This window comes from Pipra filicauda, unplaced genomic scaffold, assembly GCF_003945595.2.
Source record: "Pipra filicauda isolate LSUMZ 115617 unplaced genomic scaffold, ASM394559v2 scaffold248_size1969534_pilon, whole genome shotgun sequence".
In the NCBI taxonomy this organism is placed as follows: domain Eukaryota; kingdom Metazoa; phylum Chordata; class Aves; order Passeriformes; family Pipridae; genus Pipra; species Pipra filicauda.
In genome coordinates, this window is record NW_024104363.1 from 819860 (window position 1) to 833876 (window position 14017).

General features: G+C 41.7%; 1 protein-coding gene across 1 annotated transcript; it reads left to right on the plus strand.

The window, feature by feature from the left end:
• Positions 1-5950: 5950 nt before the first annotated feature.
• Positions 5951-13711, plus strand: CMPK2 (cytidine/uridine monophosphate kinase 2). The gene is made up of 5 exons (XM_027737430.2): positions 5951-6091; positions 6412-6526; positions 7304-7505; positions 8708-8941; positions 12567-13711. The coding sequence occupies exons 1-5, from the start codon at positions 5996-5998 to the stop codon at positions 12685-12687; spliced, it is 768 nt and encodes a 255-aa protein (XP_027593231.1). The 5' UTR covers positions 5951-5995; the 3' UTR covers positions 12688-13711.
• The last annotated feature ends 306 nt before the right edge of the window (positions 13712-14017 follow it).

A 14017-nucleotide genomic window follows, 5' to 3' on the forward strand; every position in this document is an offset into this window, starting at 1 on the left:
TTTTCTGGAGATGATCTACTGGCTCAATAATGTCTGGATCAGTAAATAACAGGGTTTCAGGTTTTCCCCTTTAAACAGTTTTTATTGTCTCTATCAGCTGTTTCTTGCTGGAACAGATTCATACCAGCAGGGCGGAATGGGAGACTTCGTGCTATGACTAATTCCAGTAATGCCACCTCACGATGGTATTGTTGAAGCAGGATGGGAAACATCTCTGTTCCTGAGGATTTCCAAAATTGTCTCTGAGATTGTCAGCAGAGACCATTCCAGCAGGAGAAGTTAACTGTGTGCCCTTCCAGTTCCTTGAGGTTTATGTAAGACACAAGCTTAAGAATGAAAGTAGGATTTTCTAATAAATAAAGGGTTTACTGATCACAAACTTGAAAATGGAATTGCAAAAGAAGAACAAGACAATGCAATTTAGACTGAAATCTGATGTTGAAGTTGCTCCTTGGTTGTTTCAGTGTTTCAGTCAATTTGAATAAGTCTGTACAGTCTATACAACCCTTCTGCTGCATGTTAGGAACTCTTTCCAATTTCCTATCTTCTCTGATCCCAGCTCAGGTTCCTCTCTCCCCTCATTCATATCTTCGTTCATATTTAGTTGAGCCAATGCGGATATAGGGACTACAGCCTTTCTTCCTTCTTTGAGGTGGAAAATTCAATAACTAAGAATACTTGTGGTGAACACGAGATCTTAAAAACAATCACGACACTTCAAACTCTACAACTCAAGAAATATTATGTTGTGTCTATGTTTGTATATACATATATATGTATGTGTGTCACCAACCACACAATCTCTAAATATAGCTTTGCACAGGGATTTTATTTCAGGTGATAAATTATCATTTAGCTCACCCTGTCTCAGAAACTTCCCTGACCTCCTGAAAGTCTGGGAATTGCAGAAGATCCACTGAAAATGGCACAGTGACCTAGACCTATTGTAGCCTCAGCCCTGAGCTCGTTGCCTAGTGCCTCAGCTGGATAGGAAAATTAGGTTTAAAATACTTCATTTCCAAAATCAGTAAAGAATCCTTGATAATTGTCAATTTGTCTCAATACAAGACTTACATCTGATACACAAACACTCCAAGAGCATGTCAGAAAAATTTTGCTCAAAGAATGAGCAAACTAAAACATTACCATTTTGAACTGTTTTTCTTTGAAATGTTCCCTGTTTCAGGGAACAAAACATGCAGAGAACCTAACACTCAAGCATATTCGAGATTTCCTGTTCTCTGTAATTCTATCAGTACTTTCTTAGAAAATGGCAATTATAAGGGTTCTATTTTTTGCCTTGACTAAGCACGTTTTCAGACAACACTCTCTGCATTACTGTAAAGCCTCACAATGCAAACCCAGACCAGGACATGCCCCCTACAGATGTACAGATGTTGCTGTACTACCTAGCAACAAGAATGACAATCACATTTTACTTCCTGAACTGTCCTAGCTCAAAGGCTGTATGGTGAGACCTACAAGAAAACACAAATGTGCTCTTTTTGTACGGTAGCTTTGAATCTACAAGAAATGTTGCAAGCAAGAACTGTAACAAAATTTTCTGTCCTGGTGCCTTCTAAAAGAGTCTCAGAAAAACATGATATTCTTTGAAAATGGTAGAAAGTCTTCCCTTTGCTTCCTATGGAAGTCATCTTACAGTGACAAAGGAGTCACAAAGGAGTCCCAGTACTCAAAATGTTTTAGATCTGCAAATCTGCACAAAAAAAACTTTTAAAGATGAATATAATTTTCTAATATGACTGAATAATATTATTTATGGTGCACTCAATGTTACAGAGGTACACAACTAATATGGAAGAATCCAACTGGATAAACAGAGATAATGCTCTTGTGCTCCCTAGTTGTTAGGAAAGCAAAACTTTGAAACAATTATTTATCTAAATAATGTATTTTTATTTTAAAAAATAAAGATATTGATTTCTCCAGTGTGGCTTTTTGGCAGTTCCAGTCAAACAGTATCTTGCTAGGGAAAACAAAGTACTGACAGGAACCAAAAACATAAATAAGGTTAAAGGAGGAGTCATTATCACTCCACCTGTGCGGACCACAAAAGGTCCAAGAACAACCAGGCAATGACAAATGTAATTTTCAGCATTTGATAAATGTATTACTTCTTGCTTTAGTCCCAGCTGGAAATGACCTCCATCTTATTGCATCTGCAACACTATAAATGGGATTCTGTCAAGGACCTTGTACTTAGTGACTCAACCCTCCCTGGGATGCGGAAATCCAAGGAGAAATTACCATACAGAAAGTTAAAACTCTCATGCAATTAAGTTATGAAAGACATATGAAACACACAATATAAATATAGACACAGATTAGATACATTTGAAAGAGGTCCACCATGGGCCCTTAATAGTGCATATATGGTTTCCCACTCAGGAAGTATTCAAAAGATGGTTCCTAGGATATGGGACAAGACCACAGAATTGTAGAATGATAGAATACCAGGTTGGAAGTGACCTCAAGGATCATCAGGTCCTTTCTTGGTAAAAGTATGTTGGGAGAAGGATCCTTCTTTGTCCTTTCCATATCCTTCTCCAAACATCTGGCACTGGACATTGTCATGGGCAGAAGAGGGGGCTCTTCTGGTCTGAGACTATACTGACTTCTGCCTTCTTATGGTCTTATACCTTAGACCTTTGTGTGTATTCTCTGTACCTATGCATTTTATGGGCCTTCCACTTAAGTTTTTCTCTGTCTCATGTAGCGTTTTGAAAGGCATGGATTCAGGGAGGTGAAGAACTGAGACATTTTATTAAAAGGATGCAGATTTTATAGCCAACACAAACATGGAAACATTCCTTATAAGGCAGAAACTGTAACCGCAGCATCTGATTGGCTACCTCCTGTCACCTGGGGACATGGCAGGCTTTCGAAGTGGCAACTCATCCCTGTGATGAGTTTCACAGTACTCTGCCTTGCCCAAAACTTGCTGCAAAGGTCTGGTTCTTTCCAGGCCTTCATCCTGCCTATTTCCCACAGTCTCAGACAGCTGTTTACAGGACTGTGCACTTAGATATATTTTTAAGTAATAGGCTAAGCAATTTCCAGGTGTTTTTTTTTCTTTTTCCGTTTTGGGTGGATCAAAAAGTTTTTGAATATTCATATGGCTTTTTGTTGTGTCTGTATCTCTTCCCTATAGCTTCATGCAAGCACAATGGGCACTCAAAGATGTGAAAAGGCTTCTGAACAGTCTTTTTCACATAATTAGCATATTTTCTCTTCGACATTGCATCATATTATACTGAGGGCAAAATTATAAAGGTCCTTGTAAAAAGGCTGAAAGCTGCTTAAAATAAGTTAATTTCAAAACAGAGTTATACTCTCTACACTGATTTTAAATTCAAAGACCTATCTTGGGCATAAATGCAACTGTCTTTTCCTACCTTTGTGCTTGAATCATGCAAGAGGGTAAATAGCCAGAAGGACAGGCCTATTATGAATGATCTCATAGGCATGGTATAAATGAAGGAAGCAACCAACCAACAGTGAAGTAACCAACTTAGCTCAGGAATGCTTGTAACAAGGCTATATCAAGGCAGTGGGAGGGGAAAAGGGAAAATGAAAGTAAGCACTTTCCATTCAACAGAGAGGGGAAAGGCAACAGTAGCATCAGGAAAAAAAGCCAAACAAACAGAAGAACAAGGAGACAGAGGTCAGTGAGGAAAATTGCCAGCTTTACAAGTGCTTTTGAAATGAAACTTGGCTTCAAGTCAATTGGGTGTCAAACAAACCAATGAACAGAAAAGTCACAGATTAGTTTTGTTGTAGATAAGGGTGAGACAGTGGAGATAGGAAAGAATAATCGAAACCTTGTGTACCTGATGGTGAGCTCAGCAGTGGAACTTGCACTCAGGAAGGAGATCTCAATCACTGTTGCTATTCTTCTATAAGCAATGGCTCCATAGGAGACAGTAGCAAAAAAAAAGAAAAAACAAATCTTAGTATCACCCAGAAAAGTATTTGGAATAAGGCAGACAGCATTATTCTGCAGGTCTGTGGAACATTGGTATGTGTAGCCATACCCTGACTAATGGTCCAGTTTGGGTCTCCACATCTTAGCAGATCCTTATGGAGCTAAATAAGTTATCCCTGGTTCCAAGTGATCAAGGGGATGAAGCACCTGCCTTACAAGAAATGGAGACTGTCATTTCTGACATGAAAAAGCTGAAGGGGAAATCTGACTGACCTTGAAAAAATCATTTGGTGATAAATAAGCTGAATGTTGAACTGTTATTCACCAAAATCAGTAATAATATTGGAAGGAGCACTTGTTGAAACAAGTAGGATATGAGTTTAAAACTTACAAAAGAAAAGTTTTTATGCAACAGTTTCACTGCTGGAATTTGAGAACAGAGGGGTTTGTGGAGGTAGACTGTATCACAGAGTCAGAAAGGGATTTAGATAGATGTATGAACAAAGATCCATAGTAGGTGCTAAAAGAAAAAGAGGAGGATGTGCTGTCTACCACTCCTAATTCAGTGACTGTGGATGCTGGAGAAGGGACCATGGATAAGCCAGGCTTATGCAGAGCATGTCATTCTGCAAGACAAAATATTGTGTGAGAATAGCCACTACTTTGACTCAGTGCATATTATCATGGTCTTAAAATTACCATCTATTGGCTTCCTGTATAACGAACTGTGTTTTACCCTGTGTCTTCTGGTATCCATAGCCAGCCATAGTCATGTGTTTGAGTCATGTGGAATTATGCAGGAGTTCTCAGGTATGGTAAAGTGCCTTAAAAAAAAAGGCAGTTTTGGTATCTGATGCTGAGACTATTGAAGAGACTCTAAGGCTGCGTTCCCAGTTTCAGCTCTGGCCCAGTCTTCCACTGGCTTCCTCAGCATGGGCCGTTTCCAACTAGTGCAGCTTATCTCTGTCGAACTGATACTGCCTACCAGCTGCTTCACTGTCCCTGCAGATACGCTAAGCAAGAGCTATTTGTGCAGTATATTTGAGCTGACCAGAGGAAGACATCAAGTTTCTGAAGAATTTCTTGTAGATTACACTAGCCTGTATATTCTTTCAGAAAATGCATCAGAAGTTTAACTTTAGATCTCTCTAGGTGGCAGGTTTTCAACTATTGAAAGTGAGGAAAAGGATTCTACAGAGTTGCAGGTTGTCCTACATTTTAAGTTACATATTTTGAAAACTCACAATCTACATTTTGGGCAACATTACTCATAGCAGCTGTCATAAGACTAAGTGCTATAGCTATTTTCAGTGCTTCTGGTTCCTGCCGTTGAGCTGATGAAAGCTGAAATTTGGCATCATAAAGTTACAAAAACACTGCAGGCTTGTAAAAGTTCGTTTTACTCCCAAAATTATTTGTGTCTATTGTTGATTATCAAGGCACTGAGTAAACAAATAATGGGGTTAAGCTGCCAGTATGCCCGACAGCTCAGTGCTGGTTGGGCACTGCCACTCAACAAAGCAGTTTAGGACTTGTTTGACTCTTTTGGGCCAGTCCCAAACAGTGGAGCATATTGGCACTTCTCCTTAAAAAAAAAAAATTTTTCTATTTTATTTTTTAGGAGACCACCAGGATTTAGCCACGGGAGCCCGTGGGAATGTGACCCTTTGGTGCTGGCAGACCCCTAAGCTAGGACCTTACTTCCCACGTTTGTTGCTGCCCACTCGCTCACAGAGCCATTCCCCGTGGGACCGAGCCCGTTCATCCCAGTACCACTGATGCGGGGCGGGGGAGGCAGAACAGGCTCCCCAAGGAGCTGCCCTTGGCTCTGGACCGGTCCCCGCAGACCGGTGCTTTCCCGGCCTGCCGCTCTAGTTTCGTTTCCCGCTGGCTCCTCCTCCGCCGCCCTCCACCCCCCTCCGAGCTGCCACCGGCCCCGGCTCCCGGCTCCTGGCTCCTGCTCCCGGCTCCTGGCTCCTGCTCCCGGCTCCCGGCTCCCGGCTCCCGGCTCCTGGCTCCTGCTCCCGGCTCCCGGCTCCCGGCCTGGCGATGCTGCGGCACTGCGCCCCGGGGTCGCCGGGCCCCGGGCCCCTCCGCCAAGCCCTGCCACCCTCGGCCACCGCCCTCCGCCACCGCCTGCGCCAGGTCAGCACGGCGAGATCTTCGGCTTCGTGGGGCGGGAGGGTGCGAAGGGGACAAGGGGTAATTGTTTCAAACAGAGGGACGGCAGATCCTGACCAGGTGTAAGAAAGAAGTTTTTTTCGATGAGGGTGGCGAAACACTGGCACAGGTTTCCCAGAGAGGTGGTGGATGCCCCATCCCTGGAAACATTCCTGGCTTGGTTGAACAGGGCTCTGAGCGACCTGATCTGGTTTAAGATGTCCCAGTGTGCTGCCTGGGGGTTGGACTAGATGACTGATCAAGGTCCCTTCCGACCCAACACGTTCTGTGATCTCTCCTTGCAGTATGCAGAGAGGATCCCAGAGGCTGAAGCAGTACTCGACCTGCTGGAGGAATGTCCGGAGCACCAAAAAAAGGGCGATTTTCCCGTCATAGTTTTTGAGGGGCTGGATGCCACTGGTAAGAGCAATATGTGGGTGAGGAACTATAGACGAGAAATTGTTGAAAAGAGCAAGTGCTCTGGCTTTCATTCAGGTGTAAGTCTTAAAAATTAAAAAAAAAAAATCCTGGAAACCTACAACAGAATTGAAGAAATTAGTAATTATAAATGCCAGTCTGTTTTCCCTGACTTGTAAAAGATGAGTCTACACTAATTTTCACTCTGTGGGTTAATTAGTTATCTAAGTAAATGAAAGAATACAAAGAGTGGAGTACTGAAAATTTAATTTCTTGTGCAGATGATGAAACATACTTTTACTGGAGAGTTTTCAAATAAATGAACTAAAATAATGGTAGTCTGAGAGACTGGCAGCAGTTTGTATCAGAGAAATATTAGTTGCCTCTGTTTTCTGACTTTTCAGTTAAAGAGAACTGAAAATCCCCTTAAAAAGAAAGGACGGCAGGGCAATATCCACATGAACTGTGACCTCAAAAAGTATTATAAATAAATATACAGAAAAATTGCCATACATTTAATGTATTAAAGGGAGTAAAGACTGAAAGTTGGCAAGGGGAAGGGCTGGAAGGCCCAGAGAGCAGGAAGGAAAGTAATAATTCCTGCAACCAGACTCAGAATAATTTTCCCCTGACAACCTTATCACAAGATATTCAAGTTACATATTCAGGTGTCAGAACATTTTCTCCAAATGAACAGGCAGGAGAATTTTTCAGTTTTCAAAACTGAGGTGTATCTGACACATAATAACACAAATATTTCCTTCTGTAAATGAAATGCAGGCAAAACCACCGTGACCGAGGCTGTCAAGGACAACCTGAATGGCATTCTGCTAAGGTCCCCACCACCTTGCATCAGCCAGTGGAGGACTGTATTTGATGATGAACCAACACCCATTAAAAGAGCATTTTATGCTGCGGGCAACTACATTCTCGCTTCAGAAATAGCGAAAGCATCCACTCAGGCACCTGTGATCATAGACAGGTTTGTATACTAGAGAAGCCCTCTTATGTCAGTGCTATCATATAGTTGTTCAGTGTTACAAGCAGAAGCGGTCAACAATTCTCTGGTTTTCTTTGGAACTTTCTTTGGAGGAGGAGGAGTTGTTTTGATTTGGTTTTGTTTGTGATTTGTTTTGGGGTTTTTTTTTTGAAGCACTACTCTGAAGAGAGTCAGATAAATATTAAATCTTCCAAAGATGATAATAGTAAGTTAGGGACCTTCCATCAGGGTAATACTCATAACTAGCTTTTGGACACATGAAAATTATTACATCTTGAGTGGAGGCTCAAGCTGTGCATCCTGAGCTAGACCAGAGTTTCATGACAAACCTGAGGAGCATGTGGTCTGCTGGTCATGCCTTTCTCTAAGATGAGATATGGGTGGATTGGAATGACTGAGTTTTAGGTAGACTCACTCTTTGCGTTTATAAAGCCAGAAACATGCTTCCCACTTTTTTGGATTTGGTTTTGTTTTTGTTATTTCTAGTATTCATTAACCTTTGTAGGCAGCTTACAGTATTACTCTTAATAAAGAAGGTCTAGGTGCACTTTGAACCCTCTGGCTTATTTTAGTAGGTGTACTGTAACCTTCCGCCACAACGGACACACACACACACACACACACACACACACACACACACACACACACACACACACACACACACACACAGATATACACAGACGTTGTTTGTATGTGCTATTTTTAACCAATCGCAAATCCACTGAAATCCATCAAACACAGTGCCTTGTAGTGGGGAACATTAAATGCAAGTGAAATGCACAACCATTAATAATACCTGTCTTAATTCACATGTTTGTAAAGACTGCATGTTCTCTAGCAAATCTGTTGCATGAAGTAGGTTGGGAACCACAAAAAAAGGACTCAGAGGACTGGATTTTGAGATAAAATGTAACTCTTCTTTGACCTCACTCTGGAAGTCTCTTTGCCTAATGTGTAGCTACTGCCATATGTTTTAATTAATAATTCACATGAACTCTGAGTAGTGCACTGAGTATTATCAATGTTAAGAAATAATGGATGTCACAGAACTGTTCTTTGCATTTCCCATCAAACCCACCGTGTCATCTATCTCATCATTATTGACTTCTCATTATAGTGACAACTCTCTCCTATATTATGGAAGAATTAGTGTCCTCTTTAAAATTTCTCTCTCCATCTGACAGATACTGGCACAGCACAGCTGCCTACACAATTGCCACTGAAACAAATGGGAAAGTGAAGGATCTTCCACCAGCTCACGATGAAGTGTACCAGTGGCCTGAGGATCTGCTTAAACCTGATCTTGTTCTTCTCTTGACTGTTGACCCTGAGGAACGAGTCCAGAGACTTCAGCGTCGGGGGCTGGAGAAAACAAAGGAGGAAGCCGAGTTGGAAGCTAACAGCTTGTTTCGCCAAAGGTACCCTTTAATGAGGAATAAGAGGCTGGATGCAATCTTGGCTTCTGTGGGATCAGTGGCAAATGTACCACTCACATTACTGGGACAAGGATTTCCTATGTCTAAGCTCTTGGTTTGAGGTTTTTTGGAAAGGATTAATGGTTGACAGGGAGGGTAAATTCTGTCAGTTCTGATTGAAAGTGTTCAAAAGCTGCAGGTGTAGAATTTAATCATCCTGCAAAGGAGCTTTGAATTAAAATACTTGTATTTTCTACTTGCTGCTTTTATTTTAGCACCCTTCTTAGCTTGGTCATGAAGGGGAGAGACCTAAAAATTTCAGAACTGCAAGGCAAGAAGTTGAAACACACACCTTCCACATGTGTCTCAGTTTGAAGAGACTGGAATGTTTGCTAAAGAGGATGAATTATGAGACAAACCAAACTCCTCTCTCTCAGCAGTTGTAAATTCAAAATTAAGGGGCTTTAATCGAGGAAGTGTGGAAAAAACAGAAGAAATAACAACCCTTTATTAAAAGATATATGTGTGTTGGCAAGAACAGTAACAGAACACACAAAAAAACTAGATAATAGTCCTGTACCCAAAAAGTCCCCTTCAAACAAAAGAGAAAGTCTGAAGGAATACTTCTCTGTCTTTAGCGCAGTTCTAACCACGGCCGGCAGGGGGCGCTGTTGGATCGCTGGATGTGCAGGGCCTGCAGTTCTCTGTGTTGGCCTGCAGGGGGCGCTGTCGGGCTCTGGCGGTCACCATGGGGGGGGTCTGGGGGGTGTCTCGGGTCGCGGGAGAAGCCGAAAAGAAAATGGGGACCCTTCCCCCAATGGAAGAAGGGGGAAAGGAAACTCTCCGAAGAAAACGCAGCAGGTCCGAGCTGGAGACAAAGACAGCTACCCTGTCTCTGTCCCAGAGAGAGAACCCAGCAAAAACTGACTTCTACCCCCTGTGAGCTGGGCCAGCTACCCAAAAATTCCCAAACTCCTCCTCTCCCCCCACTCCACCCTTTGATGGGCCAGACCTTTTGTAAAGCTAATTGACCCCCTTCCCATTCAACTCTGTTTTATTTACAGTGGAGCAGGGGAGGAAAAATTCCCTCCTGGGATTTATAGCCTATAACAACATGAAAGTATGGAATTGAGCTCCAGATTAAGAACATAAAATTTAGATCTCCTCTTGTAGATGTCTTAGCTGTGTCTTATAGATACGTAGCTGTGCTAAGTATCTTGGGTCCCAGTATAGTCAGTACATTCAATGGAGCCTTCAAAGAGATTCATCTCACCACCCATTTGGAGCTCAGTGATCTAAGCTTAAGTGTCTAAAGCCATTTGGTATGAGGCTGGCAGATGTGATGCAGAACCTGTGGACAATTTCTGGACTAGCAACTGGAAGCTAAATGGGATAGTCCAGAGCATTTCAAGCAGTATTAGATACATTTTTTTTAAGTAACTTCATAGGATACCCTGGGTATCCTTCTTGAGGGTGTGCTGAATTGCTGTCTAGGCTCTCTCTGCTCTGTGTTGAGTAGATCATCTTTGTCTAAAGTGGAAACTTAAATAGCCAATGTTCTCACAGATGCCTCAGTATAGACACCTGAATATTGGTTTCCATATCTACAAATCTCAAGACTGAAATCTACCTCTAGAGTTTTAACATTTCTGGCAATGATACACCTTAAAAATAGTAATTGATAACAACCAACATGGCTTTACAAAGGGGAAATCATGCCTGACAAATTTGGTGACCTTCTATGACAGGGCTACAACATTTATGGATAGGGCAGAGCAACTGACATCATCTACCTGGCCTTCTGCAAAGTGTTTGACCCTGTCCTGCACGACATCCTTGTCTCCAAATTAGAGAGACATGGATTTGGTGGAAGGACTACTTGGTGGATAAAGAAATGGCTGGATGGCTGCACAGAGAGTTGTGGTCAATGGCTCATTGTCCATATGGAGACCAGCGGTGAGTGGTGTCCCTCAGGGGTCAGTACTGGGGCTGATACTGTTCGAAAGCTTTGTCAGCACCATTGACAGTGGGATCAAGGGTACCCTCAGCAAGTTCACTGACAACACCAAGATGTATGGTGCAGTCGACACACTGGAGGGAAGGGATGCCATCCAGAGGGGCCTTGACAGGCTTGAGAGGTGGGCCAGTGCAGAGAAAGACTTGGGGGGTGATGGCTGATGAAAAACTCAACATGAGTTGGCAGTGTGCATTTGCAGCCCAGGAAGCCAATGAAATCCTGGGTTGCTTCAAAAGGAGTGTGGCCAGCAGGTCAAAGGAGTTGATTCGACCCCTCTACTCTGCTCTTGTGAGACCCCACGTGGAGTGGTGCATCCAGTTCTGGTGTCCCCATCATAAGAACAACATGGAACCAGTGAAGCAAGTCCAGAGGAGAGCCATGAAGTAGATGAGAGGACTGGAGCACCTTCCCTATGAGAAAGTTGGGACTATTCAGCCTGGAAAAGAGAAGATTGTATGGAGACTTGATAGCAACCTTCCAGTATCTGAAGGGGGCCTACAGGGAAGCTAGAGAGGGATTCTTCATCAGGAACTGTAGTGATAGGACAAGGAATGATGGGTACAAACTGAAAGAGGGGAAATTTAGGTTTTACTGTGAGAGTGGTTAGACACTGGAACAGGTTGCCCAGGGAGGCTGTGGTTGCCCCAACCCTGGCAGTGTTCAAAGCCAGGTAGGAGCAACCTGGTTTGGTGGGAGGTGTCCCTGCCTCTGGTGGGGGGGAATGGGACTAGATGATCTTTAAGGTCCATTTCAACCCCTTAACATTCTATGATTCTATGTTTGCTTAATTTTGACAGAAACTCCCTGCTTATTTAGTAGGAACTGCAGAGGGATGAGTGAGCTAGGGAACACATTTAAGAATCCTTTAAGTTCTACTTCTACATCTTAGTCCTGTCAGAAAGCCTTTGGTTATTTCTACTTGTTAATTATGTCAACCTGGGCATGAGAATATCCAGAATCTTGCTTGATTTGTCTTGTGACTTCTGGCCTTAATGGCAATTTTGGGAACATAGGAAATGATATTGACATCCTCATTCACACCCTCATAGGCTAAATGGAGGAGAGCTCTGCATTATGCTTACAGTCTAAGTGAGGCTGTTTTCATCCTGTATTTCATCCTGTTATTCATCTGGATAGCTGATCAGAGGAAGGGTTTGAATGATGTGTCAACTCTCTAATCCAGTTAGTCAAAGGTGAGATCAGTCAGTGAGCACAGCTACACAGTGCAATGTCACACAGTTCAGAGACACCTTAGCAGAATCTGAAGAAGTTAATTCAGGTGTTAGAAGCAGACTGTCCACTGCACTGCTGTACCAGACTATATCCAGTGCCAAGCTGTAAAGAAAGAAATACTTTATGCCATGCCATATGTGAATACGGCTAGAGCTCTGGGAATCAATGTCTGGGAAACTATGTGCTTTGAGATTTACATTATAATAGTAGTTACTAACGGTTTATTTCTTTTTGCAGTAGATTTCGTTCTTAGCTTCATATTAGATTTTGTATCCTTTGTCTCTGCAGTGTGAACACTTTCTTCTGAGACCAATGAATAATGCCATTTCATATCCCTGCATTTTGAAGTTTAATTTCCCCTGTTTTTTTTTAAAATAGAGTTGAAGAGTCATACAGAAGGATGGTGAATCCTGCATGCCAAGTAGTTGATGCCAGCCCCTCCAAGGAAGAGGTTCTCAAGACAGTGCTGCAACTAATTAACAAACACTTTGCTTTGTGAAAACAACTTCTGTGTAACAGCACTTAAAAGAGACTTTTTATTGCCCCACTGGTTTTGGTACCTGAAAATGCACAATGATGTGTTTTTTTCTCACAGAAATACTGAGTATTGCTTTATTCTGAATACTGTTTTATTCTGTCAACAGTAATCTATGCAGGTTGTCTGTTTTGTGGTTGCTACTATACCTTTCTGTATAAGGCAAAACACTACTAACATGTCATTCAGCATTCTTAGTAAAGACAAACATACTACAGTCATGTATGAAGTACCTCAGAGTGATCTCTGACACCATGACATTTTAAGATGGTATCGTGTTGCATCTTCATCACCAGGAAAACCCGTTCAGACAATCCAGTGGCCCAGTGTTGTTTGCTGGAATAGAGGATGAGCAGCTGCTGCTGTAATGGGCATCCTGGAAAAACCGTGTCATAAGCGAGCACCAGTGAACATCCAGGCCTCTTAGTAATAACATCCAAGCCTGTCTACATATGCAACTGAAATATCAATTAATTTCAGGGGGAAACCAGGGAAGATTGGCAAATTAGAAACAGAGACCTGAGAAGAACCTGAAATTGAAAACATTTTACAAATGGTGAAATATTTTTTACAAAACTTTTTCTGTATTCTACTAATATTTGTTATGTGAACCTGTGTTCTTTCGAGAGAATGCAAAATGGAAAACTGCAGAGAATCTGAGCAATGGGGATGATCGAACCTTTTCACTTCAGTTTTTCTTTCTTGTATGGGTGTTTGCACTTGTTGAATGTGAAAGCAGGCTACCATCAAGACTTCAGCTCTGCAAAGACTTGTTTTTTATGTAAATTAGTTACACTATTATTACTCCTAAGTGTAAAACTAAGAATATGAATAAGCCTTTGTGGGGTCAGAAATTAATGCAGTTCCAGAAAAAAGCATAACTAAATTGTAAATTCGATTTAAAACTATTTTTACTTACTTTCCTATGTTAAGCAAGTGCAGTTATCAATGAATCTATCTTCTAAATAAAAATGTACTCAGTACTCAGTTCCTATATCTAATCGGCATATACAAGGTAATAGAAAGAAAAACTTCTAAAATACATTTTTTCATGCACTACTTAATGTTTTTGAATATATGTTATTAATATAATACATTTATACATACTAGTAATAGATGCTGTTGTGCTTGGTGTATTATTCATATAACAGTAGCCTTAGGATTTACCATATATGCAGACTGAAAATACATACCTGTAGGTGCTCCATTCTTTTGAGAAATTATAAAGCATTCATGTATTCAGCTCTGGATAGAGGAAATTCTCATGTAGAAGTCATCACTGTGCATGGATGAT

What these genes read in the sequence shown, in the direction of transcription:
- CMPK2 (XM_027737430.2), top strand. Translation starts at nt 5,996, where the DNA reads ATGCTGCGGCACTGCGCCCCGGGGTCGCCGGGCCCCGGGCCCCTCCGC. An exon ending in TCCGCCACCGCCTGCGCCAG is followed by an intron (nt 6,092 to 6,411) that starts GTCAGCACGGCG and finishes CTCTCCTTGCAG; the next exon opens with TATGCAGAGAGGATCCCAGA. An exon ending in TGAGGGGCTGGATGCCACTG is followed by an intron (nt 6,527 to 7,303) that starts GTAAGAGCAATA and finishes AATGAAATGCAG; the next exon opens with GCAAAACCACCGTGACCGAG.